Source organism: Pseudophryne corroboree, chromosome 9 (assembly GCF_028390025.1).
Source record: "Pseudophryne corroboree isolate aPseCor3 chromosome 9, aPseCor3.hap2, whole genome shotgun sequence".
Lineage (NCBI taxonomy): Eukaryota > Metazoa > Chordata > Amphibia > Anura > Myobatrachidae > Pseudophryne > Pseudophryne corroboree.
The window spans coordinates 200137854-200154448 of NC_086452.1; the positions used below are offsets into that span (position 1 = coordinate 200137854).

Below are 16595 nucleotides of genomic sequence, written 5' to 3' on the forward strand. Positions count from 1 at the left end.
CCCACCAATCCCTGCGGACTTGCTCATCACTGTGTTTTGTCATGGTGGCCAGCAGAGACTATTCTCTGGGCTTCTCCCGAAGAGGAGACAGAGAAAGTCAGCAAGTATGTCCGCATCTCAGCTCCTGTGCGCATCCACAGAGCTCTGTTTAATCACATGGTATAACCACTGATGTTTACATGACCAACACCAGGCCCGGCGACATGAGGGGGAAGGGGGGGGGGGGGGCGGTGCAGGGGGTACATGGGGATACGAATAGGCTGCTGGCAGTCAGGATACCAATGCCGGGATCCCAGCCGATGACAATGCCGCCAGACGGAATCCTAACGGGCTATTCCCACCAGTGGGTGTCCACGACACCTATAGAGTGGGAATAGAACCTGTGGCGAGCACAGCGATCTCGCAAGGGGACTCTTTGCGCTCGCCTTGCTGCTGGCATACTGGCAGCTGGGATGCAGTCATTGGTATACTGATGGCAGGCATCTCAGCCTCCGCTGTATCATACTGAACCAGACACCTGTACCGGACCCCGTGGGTCAGAGGGGCTCCGAGGACCAGGGACACAAAAAACAGGTTCCTAACTCCTATGAATACTTTTTTAACTGCCCACCCAGCACCAATTAACTAAAAACTAACAGGCCGGCTGCACCACAGCTTGAAAAAAAAAAACTATGGGATTATTACTTTGAACTCTCATTATAAAATAGTGGATCTACTAAAAAAAAAAAATAATCATTATTGAATTGTAACCCTAATCCGAAAACGATCACAGAATGAATTGGACTAGCTATTAAAACCGCTGTAATACATAAAACCACCAAAAAGACATCACGTTATAATCAGCATGTTATAATCAGGAATGTACAGTATGCACACTACAAAGCAGTTTGTAAAGTTGTGATTTACTAGCACCTGGCTACAGGGAGGTGAAACGGGGCATCTCTTGGCAGCCGAGCGCTGACTCATTCTAAGAGGCGGGGTGCAGCGTATCTGCCAGACATAGACCACAGCAGAGTACTGTATTTATGTCAGTGATTATACCGGGGCTGTTGCAGCTACTGTTAGCGGCCGCTGCTATCGCGCACGGAATGCCAGTCTGCAGAGTGCTCAGCTGGGAGGAGCGACGGGGCTGGGGCAGCGAGCACACAGCACCTCGACATTGCGACAGCGGCACAACTACTACACTGTGATTACTGCACAGGACAGCAGCCAGCGCCGACTTCTGATGAGTCAGGATCCATGTGCTGGAGCTACAGTATCTGCATAGCACGTTTCCACATGAATAAAGGATTTGCAATGTTGGGAATGGTTTTACTCTGTGGCCAGATCACTCACTAGTGAACAAATCGTGTTGGACTACACAGGAGACTGCGGTTTGCTTAAACTCTCAGGCAGTCTGACCACAGCCAAGCTCCAATCTATCCCCAAGGTAAGGAAGCCTGCTTCATCCTGCAGAGTTGCTTAATACTAGTGTTAGAAAGTCTTTATAACTAGATCTTTGAACTAGTAGCAGAAGTTGATGCTAGTGCTGCAGATCTAGCTCTTTATACATGGCAGTGGGATACAGTAGATGCATGCATCGAGCATTTTAATTAAAAGTGTTCGATACTTTTTAGCTTTATAAGTAGACATCGGCAGATTAGCGCATCGGTAGAACTGCAATTTGTCAAAAGTCAGAAAAGTTTACAGACGTGTTATCTGTCACGTTTGGAATGTTAGGTAGGAAATATTTCCACTTGCTATTCCTACCAAGTGTATACAGTATACTGGCCAGCGGTGATACTACCAGGTCGATACTTATTAAGGTGATTAGTGTAATCTGTTTGCAGTGCGACATTGGAATCTCAGAGATCACACTTGCACACAGTACTGTAGCCTATTGCATGCTACATCAATTGGAGGGTGAAGCTGATGCTTTCTACAAACACCTGCTAATTAAGCCACCTATGCAAACATTGCCTACACCTCCTTTTACTGCTGCAGAGATAGGTACATTAATATCCCCTTTCACTAACACATCATTAGTTTCAATGGAGATTTGATCCTGGATTTTACAGTGAGCATGGATGTAGCAATTACTAGTTATACCCTAAACAGTGGCAGAAAACTTTAAAGCCCCATGCGCACTAGACGATGTTTTAAATGATGTGGATGATAACGACCCATCCTTATGATAATCGTCGAGTGTATACGCACAATTTTATTAACAATGCATGCTCCCGTGAGCCGTTCACAATATCACCTATTGGGGCAGATGTATTAAGCCTGGAGATGGCATAAGGAAGTGATAAAGCAGTGATAAGTGCAAGGTGATAGCACACCACCCAGTCAGCTCCTGTCATTTTTCAAATCGGTAATAACTGGCTGGTGCATTATCATCTTCGCTTATCACTGCTTTATCACTTCTTTATCCCTTCTCCAGGTTAATACATGATCTGCCCCATTGTCCGAGCATGCAGGTCAATCTGATATAATCAGAAACTGCATGTTCGGGGGTTGTGGCAGGATGACGTCACTGAACGATATCGTTAGCGATATCGTTCATTGTGTATGCACTATGTCGTTTGCCTTGGAGTTCAAGGGAAAACACTGACAATATCACTCATGGAACATATCAACATACAGTATCGTCTAGGGTGTACCTGGCTTAACACGTTTTTACACTCGCTCCAACAATTTCTGGAGCAACAACTAAATGGACAGCTCACGTAGCACTGATGTATTCTAAAGGGCTGAAACACCATTTCATTTTGAAATCTGCCATGTACTTCAAACTCATATCTCACACTGCTGTGCATACTGTGTGCAAGGTTTTTCCCTTAGTGATTGATGATAATGTATATTTAGCGCTGATTAACTCTACTGTCTATTTAGTATGTATGGGTACGTTTGCAAAGTGACCTCAGATAATCAGGACCATCGTACATTATGGGTGTAGTATGGTTTGCCTGAGGTCGGGGTCCCGGCGACCAGCATACCGGCGCCGGAATCCCGACATCCGGCATATCGACAGCTGGGCGAGCGCAGATGAGCCCCTTGCGGGCTTGCTGCACTCGCCACGCTGCAGGCACGGTGGCGCGCCACTCGCACCACGCTATCTTTTCTCCCTCCAGGAGGGTCGTGGACCCCAAGAGGGAGAAAAGATATCGGTATGCCGGCGGTCAGGATTCCAGCGCCGGTATGCTGGACGCCGGGACCCCGACCGCCGGCAACCTGAAGACCACCCAAACATTATAACTGACAATCCATCATAAAACCATTATGCAACTTATTTGTGTGAGTCTTGATTTGAGCAACAGGTACAGACTGGAAGATACCTCAGTAGGAGGCTGGTGACAAGTTCCTTCTCTATTATTTATCTTTCTAACTCCTACAACATACAACATTAAGGATGGCATCAAATGACCCCACTCTGATTATTACTCAGTGCTTCTTAAGGTTACTTATATTTCCCTCTATTGTTCACATGTTATCAAGTCTTTTTAGCAGTTTACAACAACACATGTCCATAATGTTTTGGGTTCTGTGCAATTAACAAATCTTCTAGGGGTAAAATGTAATAGCCTGCGAGACGCAGGCTGTGCGGGACTTCATGCAAGTCTGGCTGGATTTTTAAAGCAGTGATCATTTACATGGCATAACCAACCTTGCATTGTACATTTTACCCCTAAACTATTTGTAGTGGCTCATACAGTATTCTACATTTAAGGCTCTATTCAGCAATATCGCCAATATTGTCCCGAATATTTTTGTACAACATTGACACAATTTTATATGTTCAAATCTTTTCCAGCTATTCAGGCAAAAACTAATATATACATATATATATATATATATATATATATATATATATATATATATACATTCCAAAAAGGACCGGCACTCCCACTGATGCTTGCATAAATGCTCCGGTGCCCTCCAGGAAAAGTTCACAGTCAAAAAGAAGAGGCGGCACTCGGAGGCTTAAAGGTGTTGAATTGTATTGTCACAAACGAGAACTAACGTTTCGGGGTCAAACTACCCCTTTGTCAAAGTGAACACCTGTTCACTTTGACAAAGGGGTAGTTTGACCCCGAAACGTTAGTTCTCGTTTGTGACAATACAATTCAACACCTTTAAGCCTCCGAGTGCCGCCTCTTCTTTTTGACTATATATATATATATATATATATATATATATATGAGAATAGCGCCCTCTGGTGTAATATATCACAGGTTGTTTTAGTATGAATATCCACCACCAATATGACGCACCCTATATAAAGGACTTGTACCGTAAATAGTGGTATGGAACCACTTGTTCAATCACATCTCCTGCTTCAATAGTGTACCAGTCTCCTAGGTAACACTAGATCGAAAACTTCTCCAATGTTATACAGGTTGAGTATCCCATATCCAAATATTCCAAAATACGGAATATTCCGAAATACGGAATTTTTTGAGCGAGAGTGAGATAGTGAAACCTTTGTTTTCTGATGGCTCAATGTACACAAACTTTGTTTAATACACAACGTTATTAATAATATTGTATTAAATGACCTTCAGGCTGTGTGTATAAGGTTTATATGAAACATAAATGAATTGTGTGAATATACACACACATTGTTTAATGCACAAAGTGTGCTTAGACTTAGGTCCCATCACCATGATATCTCATTATGGTATGCAATTATTCCAAAATACGGAAAAATCCGATATCCAAAATACTTCTGGTCCCAAGCATTTTGGATCAGGGATACTCAACCTGTAATAGTTTTTTTTTATCCTCATTTCAAGACACATATGAAGAGAAGGAATGGAATGCCCAATAGTGTAATACAGTTTTACAACATAGGTAGAAATGCCTGTCTGTCGAAAATAAAACAATAGAGATATTAAATGGAGGTTCAGGTTAGTATATCCTCTACGCGTTTCGTCCCTTAAGCTCTCTAGCTGGACTTCCTCAGGAGTGTATTCTGCATAATTTATGTAGAAATGTGCCCTCTGAATAGAGCCCTTAATCCTTAGCAATAAAGAACTATTCATGCCAACAAGCTCTAATCTATATTATGGGAGCTGTGATGTTGAGAAAGAAAGGGAACAAGATGTACCGTAATCTAGAATGTGCAGCAAACATGGAGCATTAAACTTGCAATAGTCTGGAGTGCAGTACATTGCTCTACATGAAATATATTAATAACTGCAACTATTCCTAGTTTTTAGTTGTATTTCAGTTCCCAGTCCAAGTATAAATAAAGAGATATCATAGCATGGGCATTTTGCAAATGATACTTGCAGACATAAATCTAAATATAACACCATGCAACCCAGCAGCAAAAGATATTGCCGTGGCCAAAGTGTTCTTTGCACTTGCCGTCATATCCTAAAGATCACGGTGCAGTTTTGAAATCATTGGGTGTGTATTTATTAGAGACCTGCTCTGGAGTTCCTATGAGTCTAGGTATTGGATTCTCTTTCTAATTTTTACTTTTCCTTTAACTGGGGGCATAGAATGCAGCATCCTCTGAATACAGAACACATTGTACTTGTATTGGTTCTCATTCATGCAAGCCTAATTTCCTTCCAGCACACAGCTTGCTGTTAGCCAAGTGTTACCGCTTCACTTATGCAAAAAGAAAACCTTACCCCATAGAAAGCTTCCTCTGTAACAAAGGATGACATCACACAAATAGATAAGCGTTTGACGGAGCAGAATTTCTTCCTCTGTTCTTCTAGCATACTCTTAGTCTGCAACCTTATAAAGCCAACAAAGGGACTGGTTTAGTCCCCATGTGCAAGTAATGAGACCACTTTAATATTATCCTAAACAGACACTGATCTTCTTGTAGTATGGTGGCTGAGACTTGCTCCACACAACCTTCCATTTGTGATATGTTATTGACAAAGCTATTGTAGAGCAATTTATTTGCATGGTGCTATATAAGTAAGTTTTAATAATGATGAAAACTAAGTAATTAGTCATTATTATGTTTCTAACATTTTTTTATGATGTTGAAAGTGTTCAGCCATGCTACAGAAATGTAATATTTCATTTCTTACTCCACAGAATTGCAAATTATATAGGTGATGTATGAACAAAAATAAGAATAAACCTTCTAACATGTTATTATGTTGTTTTAAGGAACTTGACTTTGGTGCCAGGATCTTCATTGCAACATCACATCTGCCATCTTGTGTTGGTTTGGAGGAACTGCAGCAGCTATGACTTCCTCTGAACTGCTTCATAAAAAGAACCTTTATTATAACCCTGATGTTATTGTAAGTCATTATAACCACACAGGAAAGTATAAGAACAACTCTACCAATGACTTGAAGCCATCCTCCATCATATTCATCATTATTTGTTGTTTCATTGTACTGGAGAATGTTCTGGTGCTTCTCACCATCTGGAGAACCAAGAAGTTCCATCGGCCCATGTACTATTTTATTGGGAATTTGGCACTTTCTGACTTATTGGCTGGAGCTGCTTACACAGCTAACATCCTACTTTCTGGATCCAATACCTACAGGTTAACACCAGTACAGTGGTTTGTACGGGAAGGGAGTATGTTTGTGGCTCTATCTGCCTCCGTCTTTAGCCTTTTGGCCATTGCTATTGAGCGTTATATAACCATGCTGAAAATGAAGATACACAATGGCAGCAAGAGTTCCAGGTCTTTCCTTTTGATTAGTGGCTGTTGGCTTCTGTCCTTGTGCCTTGGAGGTCTCCCAATTATGGGCTGGAACTGCTTGACAGACATGAGGTATTGCTCCACAGTCCTTCCCTTGTACCATAAACATTACATCCTTTTCTGTACCACCATTTTCAGTATTTTATTGATAGCCATTGTTATTCTATATGCCAGGATTTATTTCTTAGTAAGAACACGAAGCAGAAGCCTGACCTTTAGAAGAAACTGTGCCAGAACCAGTAGGAGCTCAGAGAAGTCAATGGCATTGCTTAAAACAGTCATCATTGTCCTAAGTGCCTTCATCTTATGTTGGTCACCTCTATTCATTTTTCTGTTGATGGACTTTGGATGTAAAGTTGGGACCTGCCAGGTTCTATTCAAAGCTGAGTACTTCTTGGCTCTTGCAGTTCTCAACTCGGCCACTAATCCTATCATCTATACCCTGACCAACAGGGAGATGAGGCGTGCCTTCCTAAAGATGGCACGTTGCCATTGCTCTATTCTAAACCCAGAGACAAAAGTTAAAAGACCCATCATCACAGGGATGGAATTTAGCCGGAGCAAGTCTGACAACACTTCTCACCAACAGAAAGAAGAGGGAGAATACCCAGTAACTCTTATGTCTTCTGGCAATTTAACTTCCTCTTCCTAATGCATGGTTTGCATCCTGGAACTTAACATACTGCTGGAAATGTATAAATCTTAATGGGAAATGTCTCCTTACCACCTGGACAATGCAAAGGACATGCTGCATCCAGTAATATAGGGTTAGGTCTGGAGATACCAAGCACTTCACTAGAAGAGAAAATGAGGTGAACCAAGTTGCATAGACTAGATGCTGACCTGTGGAAGTCTGGTCTTGTACGGAAGAATGTGAAACTACATCTAGCATCACTTACTCAATGTATAAAGGACACTTAATATAGATCAAAACTTTCCATAGAAGATACAGATTGGTCATTTTAAGTCTGTCACACAACAGCTTAACCATCTCATATTTAAATATGAGCTGAAAAAGTTAAAATGATCTTTCTCTGTAACAAAGTCTGCCTTAATAGTCCATGTTATGATTGAACTAGATATATAGCCAGCATCACTACATACAGTACACATCCTAATCTCTTAGGAATGATACTCTTGTAAGAGATTATACATTCTTATGCACTTTGTGGTCTCTAAACTTGATATAACTATTTAAAAGTTAAAGGTCTCACACCGATTGTAGCCTTAGCTTGCTATACTGAATATGAATGCATTGTATGACTTGTTTAACATGCATACATACATACATACATATATTTATTTGTGTCTTCAGAAATTATAATAATTTGGACTACAGCTATAAAAGAAGAATAGTGAATTCTGGTGCATAAAATAGCATTCTGGTTTCTGTAACAGAATTCAACAATGGTTGGGATTGACGCAAGTTTTTAATAAATAAAAAAATGTGCAGATTAAATTGATGCTTAATGGTATAGGCAGGATATAGAATTGTGTAAAGCTTGTTTAACTCCATCAAGTTATCTATCCCATTGGTGTTAGCATTCAAAAATATGTATTTTTTAGTGGAGGAAATGTGTAGAGTTTTATTTATGATAACAGACCTTACTGAAGAGCAGCAAGCTCAGTTCCCTGTACAGATTAAAATCAAGTTAAAATTCAAGTGTACCTGTCATTTGCCAACAGTGGGTGCAGCCATGTTGTGAGCTGTTTTCATTAGAACACAAGGATTTTACATGAAATTAGAGATGTGTGTGGACAGCACGGTTTTGGTTCTAATTTATCATCATGTTTTGGTTTTGGCAATACCACCCTCAAGTGTTTTGGGTTGGATTACATTTTTGGTTAGGTTAAAAAATGCTAAAAAGAAAATTTTAAATCATTGATAAAAATATATAAAAAACATCTAAAATCATGTAATTTTTGCAATCCAATACCCAGAATTCGGATTTAAAATACAAATTCCAAACCGCGGGAACATTCGAACCAGGACTTGAATCAGATCTCCTTGGGAGATCCGGACCGGGCTTTGGTTCGGATCCACAAAATTCGGGTGGATCTGGATTTCTGGAGGACAGCACTGCACATCTCTACATGAAGTTTGAGACACTCGCGCCTCAGGGATGTGCTAGTGATCTAATAGGATTAATATTGGTTCACAAAATGTCTGCCTCAGCTGTGTATAGATGACATGGACTGTTTATGCAGGATGGTTTTATCCACATGTAATGTTCACTACTACATCATTGCAAGTATTTACAGTCATCCTTGAAACAAGTAAAGTGAAATATGCATTCATGATGGCTTCCTTAGAACAATGCAAACAAACCAGCCTTGCTGTACTGTAGTTTGTATTAATATTTTCAATACAGAATTTGGGTTAAGGAGATGCAACCACAACTTGTTCTTGTCTTGGCACTTATTTGCTCGTAGTGCCTCCTGACCCATGCTGACAGAGGGTGTGCCAGTGAATCTGTGGAGTGAAATGAGTACTTCCTGATTTTGAAGGGGCATGTACTGCGTATATAAAATGGTGGATGGAGCATGTTTGCTACTACAGTAGGTGGCGCAGCTGCAGTACACAATGGGCACTACTGTGAGATGGAACTGTCTTTGAATGTAATAGCTAAGACAAAGTAGTATTAATTTTCCCATTTGGGAAACCTGTTTTTCTCAGACTTTACAAAGCTGTGTTGTTCTAAACGCAAACTGTTGACAAGTGGTTTATATGAGCCATTTACAAAACTTTTTATTTTGTACCGTTTTAGTATTTTTACCAGTGCAATTAAATAGACTTTTTGTTTGTTTGTCTGTTTTTACATAGTATTTAAAAATGCCTGACTATTCTCCTTGAATTTGCACATAGAAATACTGTATTATTATAAACCTGTAATAAAACTGATAATTTTGTAATGAAACCTGCGTGCTCAACTATATTGGGTAAAAGAGGTCATAGAGAAAGTCACTGGAGTCATTTCCATTTATGGCTGGAATTAGGGATCCGGGACAATGTGAGGTTTCCGGAAATACCATCTGCAAGTATGAGCAGACAGGAAATCCCATGAGAAGAGAGACCATATTTGTGAATATGCTTCTCAGGCAGCTGTTGGGAGTGCAGCCTACAGATAATTTATGGTTCTTACCAATGAATGCCTGGAAAGAGAATGAGAATAATGCTGGGATGTTAAGTAATTTTGTCCCTGACAGTATTACCAGGCCAGCATCCAAAAGAAGAAGAAAATGGCGTTACATTAAATAAGCACACTAGGTGACCACAATATATATAAATAACTTTTCTATGAACCCCATACTTTCAAACTGGCTGTCCTTGCTTTTTAGGCTGTGCAGGGCTTGGGAACACAATTCCCTCACACTTATAGCTTGCAAGGCTAACAGTAGTGATTGACAACTTGTCTACAGGGCATGGTGGTTGACAGCTGGACTGAAAAAACTGTGTTATTGTAATCCATCATAAGTATCATTTAAGGTAGTTTTATCAAAGCTTCTGAAAAGTGGCATTGTTGTCCACAGCAACAAACCACTTTCTCACTATCACTTGTATATTTGCATTCTAGAAACTGACAGAATCTCATTGGTTGTTATGGGCAACACCACCACTTTTCATTTTTAGAAACCTTAGTCAATCTACCCCTTGGTGTATAACAGGCAGGTGTAACTTAAAAATGTTTTACTAGTATTATTTTTTTTAGCAAGGGCAGTGTTAAAACTGCATTTATGTATTGTGTGGCCCTTTAACTTAAAAACTGAAAACAATATCAGTTTCTAAGAATACCACATGAGAGTTGCATGTATACATTTACACCATGGAAGCAAATTCAATCCTAGTGAGGGTTCATTTTACAAAAAATAGGATTTTAATTACCTACCGGTAAATCCTGTTCTCGTAGTCCGTAGAGGATACTGGGATCCACATTAGTACCATGGGGTATAGATGGGTCCACTAGGAGCCATGGGCACTTTAAGATATGGATAGTGTGGGCTGGCTCCTCCCTCTATGGCCCTCCTACCAGACTCAGTTTAGAAATGTGCCCGAGGAGATGGACATACTTTGAGAGAAGGATATAAAAGGATAGTGGTGAGATTCCAAACCAGCACACACAAACTAGAGGAAAGCCAAGCTAACCAAACTTTAAACCAGGAACAGCAACCGCTGAACCAACAATACTTAACCAAGTAACAGTGCAGAAAGAAACAAAGCACTGGGCGGGCGCCCAGTATCCTCTACGGACTACGAGAAAAGGATTTACCGGTAGGTAATTAAAATCCTATTTTCTCTTACGTCCTAGAGGATACTGGGGTCCACATTAGTACCATGGGGATGTACCAAAGCTCCTAAACAGGGTGGGAGAGTGCTGAGGTTCCTGCAGAACTGATTGACCAAACTGAAGGTCCTCAGAGGCCAAAGTATTGAACTTGTAGAACTTAGCAAACGTGTTCGAACCTGACCAAGTAGCTGCTCGGCAGAGATGTAAAGCCGAGACACACCGGGCAGCCGCCAAGGAAGAACCCACCGACCTAGTAGAGTGGGCCTGTACAGATTTCGGACACGGCAAACCTGCCGTGGAATAAGCATGCTGGATAGTAAGCCTGATCCAGCGTGCAATTATCTGCTTTGAAGCAGGACACCCAATTTTATTGGGTTCATAGAGAACAAACAGCGAGTCAGATCTTCTGGGATGAGCTGTCTGCTTCACATAGCTCTTCAAAGCCCTCACAACATCCAAGGACAATGAAGTAGCAGAGGTTTCGGTAACCACTGGAACCACAATAGGTTGGTTGATATGAAACGATGACACCACCTTTGGAAGAAATTGCTTACGAGTTGTGAGTTCAGCCTATCTTCATGAAAAATCAAATAGGGGCTTTTGTGAGACAACGCCCCCAGCTCCGACACACGCCACACAGAAGCCAAGGACAACAGCGTGACGGCCTTCCACGTAAGAAATTCGATGTCAACGCCCTGTAAAGGCTCAAACCATTCGGATTGCAGGAACTGCAATACCACGTTGAGATCCCAAGGTGCCGTAGGAGGCACAAAGGGCGGTTGGATCTGCAGAACCACCTTCAAAAATGTCTGAACCTCAGGGAGAGAAGCCAATTGTTTCTGGAAGAAAATGGATAAGGCTGAAATCTGGACTTTTATGGAGCCCAAACGTAGGCCCACATCCACACCTGACTGCAGAAAAAAGGAAAAAACGTCCCGGTTGAAATTCCACCTCAGGAAATTTCCTGTTCTCACACCAAGAGACGTATTTTTTCCAAATACGGTGGTAATGTTTAGACGTTACCCACTTTCTGGCTTGGATCAGGGTTGGAATAACTCTATCCAGGATCCCTATCTGGACTAGAATTTGACGCTCAACCTTCACGCCGTCAAACGTAGCCATGGTATGTCTTGATAGATGAACAGCCCCTATTGGAGAAGGTCCTCGCGAAGAGCTAGAGGCCACGGGTCCTCTAGGAGCATCTCCAGTAGATCCGCATACCAGGCCCTTCTTGGCCAGTCTGGAGCAATGAGAATTGCTTGAACCTTTTCCCTTTTTATTCTTTTGAGAATCCTTGGGAATAGTGGGAGTGGGGGAAACACTTACACCATCTGGTAGACCCATGGAGTCACCAGAGCATCCACCGCCACTGCTTGTGGGTCCCTTGACCTGGAACCATACCGCTTGAGCTTCTTGTTGAGACGAGGGGCCATCATGTCGATTTGTGGCATTCCCCACTGATATGTCAAGCACCCAAACACCTCAGGGTGAAGGCCCCACTCTCCTGGGTGGAGGTCGTGTCTGCTGAGGAAGTCGGCTTCCCAGTTGTCTACTCCCGGAATGAAGATCACGGACAACGCCACAGCGTGTCTTTCTGCCCAGAGGAGAATCCTTGTTACCTCTGACATTCCTGCCCCGCTCTTCGTTCCGCCTTGTCGGTTTATGTACATTACTGCCGTCACATTGTCCGACTGAACCTGAATAGCTTGATCTTGAAGAAGATGCGATGCCTGTAGAAGGGCGTTGTGTATGTTAGTTCCAGTGCATGAAGGGCGTTAGTTCCAGAATGTTGATCGGAAAAATGGCTTCTTGACTTGACCATTTTCCTTGGAACTGTTCCCCCTGGGTGACTGCTCCCCAACCTCTAAGGCTTGCGTCTGTGGTTAGCAGAATCCAATTTTGAATCCCGAACCTTCGGCCCTTGATCAGGTGAGAAGTCTGAAGCCACCACAGAACAGAAGTCCTGGCTTTTGGCGACAGACAGATCCTCTGGTGCATGTGAAGATGCGATCCGGACCATTTGTCCAACAGATCCAGCTGGAAGGGCCTTGTGTGAAACCTTCCGTACTGCAGCGCCTCGTAAGTGGCTACCATCTTTCCCAGAAGGCAAATGCATAGATGCACCGATATCCAGGTTTGTCTTAGAACATCTTGCACCATCGACTGGATCACCAATGCCTTTTCCAACGGAAGGGATACGTTCTGTGCCGCCATATCCAATATCATCCCCAATAATGGAAGCCTATGTGTTGGTTCCAGATGAGATTTTGGTAGCTTCAGAATCAACCCGTGATCCTGGAGTAGTCGGGTTGAGAGGACAATGTTGACTAACAACCTCTCCCTGGATGGTGCTTTTATCAGCAGATCGTCCAGGTATGGTATTATGTTCACTCCCTGTTTGCAGAGGAGAAACATCATCTCTGCCATTACTTTGGTGAACACCCTCGGTGCCATAGAGAGGCCAAATGGCAGGTCCTGGAACTGGTAGTGACAGTCCTGTAATACAAACCCTAGATAAGCCTGATGAGGTGGCCAAATCTGAATATGAATGTACGCATCATTGATATCCAGAGACACCAAGAATTCCCCCTCATCCAGACCTGAGATCACCGCTCTCAGAGGCTCCATCTTGAACTTGAACACCCGTAAGTAAGGGTTCAATGACTTGAGATTTAAAATGGGCCTTACCGAACCGTCCGGTTTCACAACTACAAACAGGTTGGATTAATAACCCTGGTTTTGCAGCTGAAGTGGAACTGGAACAATGACCTGAGTCTGTACCAGTTTTTGAATTGCTTCCTGTAAAGTCATACTTGCTTCTTGAGATGCTGGTAAGCCTGATTTGAAGAATCTGTGAGGTTGGAGTTCCTGAAACTCCAGTCTGTAGCCCTGGGATATAAGATCTTTGACCCAGGGATCCTGGCATGACGTTGCCCATATGTGACTGAAGAATCTCAAACGGGGTCCCACCTGCCTGTCTTCCAGGCAGTGCGGTCCACTGTCATACTGAAGGCTTAGAGCAGGCTTTTTCAACCAGTGTGCCGTGGCACACTAGTGTGCCGCGACCAGTTGCAAGGTGTGCCGCGGAGCCAGAGCAGCTTCCTGCACCTTCAGAGTGAACTGTTGGCCCAGGCTCTTCTTAGAGGATCAGTCATGCTCCAGCTGTGACCTATGCCTTGATGTCGTGGCAGTGTGATATCATAGGTCATGGCCACCGCGTCTCACCACCCAGCCAGCCCACCCGCCTGCACACACATCTTCCAGTTCCCGCCTGCATCCTAGATTTCCTTGCCCACCCACATCCACACCTGCCCGACCACCCGCTGCTTAGTATTCGCAGCACTCTACTATGAACAACCCCCGCCACTGAGGGACAGGGAGGAGGTCAGCTGACCGGTAGGGGCTAATATTTGTTATTTTATTTCTCTTGTGGGGAGCAATAGGATTTATGGATTTATGGGGGGAACAATGTGAATAATTCATGTGGGGAGCAATAGGATTTATGTGGGAAGAAATGTGATTGATTTATGTGTGAGCAACATGATGTATGTGGGGAGCAATGTAATTGTTTTTCCTGTGTAGGCCAATGTATGTGTGGATTCTTTTTTTACTGTGAGGGTCAATGTGTGTTTTTTGTTTTTTTTTCTGTGGGGAACTTATGGTGTGCCTTGGCAATTTTAAAATATTGTTCGGTGTGCCGCGAGTAAAAAAAGGTTGAAAATCACTGGCTTAGAGGAAGCAGAACTGGGGTTCTGTTCCTGTGAACCTGCAGTTGCTGGTTTTCTGGGTTTACCTCTATTGCCTTTGAAGGCTGTAGAAGAACCTTTGTTTTTGTTTTTAAACTTCGCTGTCCGAAAGGACTGCAGAATTGGAGTAGTGTACGATTTTCTAGCCGGGAGAGCTGCAGAAGGAAGGTATGTAGACTTACCCGCCGTAGCCTTGGATATCCACGTATCCAGTTCATCTCCAAAAAGGGCTTCACCTGTGAAAGGTAGGCTATTCACGCCTTTCCTGGAATCCATGTCCGCAGTCCACTAGCTTAGCCACAAGCCCCTGCATGCTGACACTGCCATGGCAGTGGTGCATGCATTGAGTAAACCAATTTCCTTTATGGCCTCCACCATAAAGTTAGCAGAATCCTGTATATGCTGTAGGAGTAAAATTATCTTCTCCCTGGATAGGGAATCTAACCCGTTAATTAGATTACCTGATCATTTTGCAATGGCCCTAGAGATCCATGCACAAGCTATAGTGGGTCTCTGGGCCACCCCCCTTAGCTGTGTACAGAGATTTGAGAGTGGTCTCAATCTTGCGGTCTGCAGCATCCTTCAAGGAATCTGCCCTATGAACAGGTAAAACTATCTTACGTGATAGCCTATGTGATGTTAGCGTATTAGAATGCTTAATATTTGTAGACACTCCCTTACTAACATGTGTAAGCCTGAATCTTCAGTGATGGTCCCTAGGACCAGGGGGATGCTGGGAAGTGGGTGGTCCAGTGTGTAGTGTGCCTGGAGTTGGTAATGGAATAAACAGCACAGCAGTGAACTCACATGTCTCTGTGTCCTAATGACTGGATTTACAAACATATGAACAAAACATGTTGTCAGAAGAAGTGTAAACTTGGACTGCTAGTGCTCTCAGAGTGTGAAAGAATCCTGCAGCAGTCTGTCAGGCTGTGATACTCGGTGTCTGCAAAGCCTGCCGTGTTCTCCTCTTTTCAAACTGTGAGTAACCATGGATAAACTAGCTCCTCCAACCGGCATGCTGATGTCTGGTAACTTGTCTGAAAACTGGAAAAGATTTAAGCAAAGGTTTAATATATATCTTGCTGCATGTGGAGCTGATACAGAGGCTGACAAAACGAAGGCATCCATTTTCCCCCATGTGATGGGAGAGGATGTGCTGGACATTTATAATAGTTTTCAGTTTGATGAGGGGCAGAATATCGTGCTATCTTCTATAATGCAAAAGTTTGAAGATTACTTTGTGCCAAGGAAAAATGTGACATGAAAGATATAAGTTTTTCACATGTGATCAGAAGTCTGTAGATGGATTTGATCAGTATGTTACAGAGCTGCAATCACTCAGTAAAACCTGTGAGTTTGGTGATTTAAAGGATTCACTGATTAGAGATCGTATTGTCTGTGGAATACCTGATAATGGACTCAGAGAAAGACTGCTGAGAGAGCAAGACCTAACACTAGACAAGGCAGTGACTATGTGTAGATCTGCAGAAATAACTAGATTTCAAGCCAAAAAGTTACACAAGGAAGTTGATGCTGCTGTCCATGTAGTGCAGAACACAGAGCCAAGCAAACCTCCATTCTCAAAAATGAAGCAGTCTAAGCCACAGTCTAATAAGGAAATGTGTAGTAGATGTGGAAATGCTCACAATCCTAAAATGTGCCCTGCTTATGGTAAAACCTGCATGAAATGTGGTAGATTTAATCACTTTGCCAAATGGGAAACAACCAATGTGCATGCTGTTAAACAAACAGAGGAATTCTTTGTGGATTGCATTGAACTTTGCAGTGCAGATAAGAAAGAATGGATTGTCCCTTTAACTGTGAACGAGTTTGTCATTCCCTTTAAGGTTGATACTGGCGCGCAGGTGAATTTAATATCGTTTCAAGACT

At 42.6% G+C, this 16595-nt stretch overlaps 1 protein-coding gene across 1 annotated transcript; it reads left to right on the forward strand.

Moving 5' to 3' along the window:
• The first annotated feature begins 1026 nt into the window (after positions 1-1026).
• Positions 1027-9588, forward strand: S1PR1 (sphingosine-1-phosphate receptor 1). The gene is made up of 2 exons (XM_063940089.1): positions 1027-1429; positions 6121-9588. Exon 2 carries the CDS (start codon positions 6201-6203, stop codon positions 7320-7322), a length of 1122 nt encoding a protein of 373 aa, XP_063796159.1. The 5' UTR covers positions 1027-1429; positions 6121-6200; the 3' UTR covers positions 7323-9588.
• The last annotated feature ends 7007 nt before the right edge of the window (positions 9589-16595 follow it).

Bases quoted from the DNA above. Each gene is read 5' to 3' on its own strand.
- S1PR1 (XM_063940089.1), top strand. From the start codon at position 6,201: ATGACTTCCTCTGAACTGCTTCATAAAAAGAACCTTTATTATAACCCT.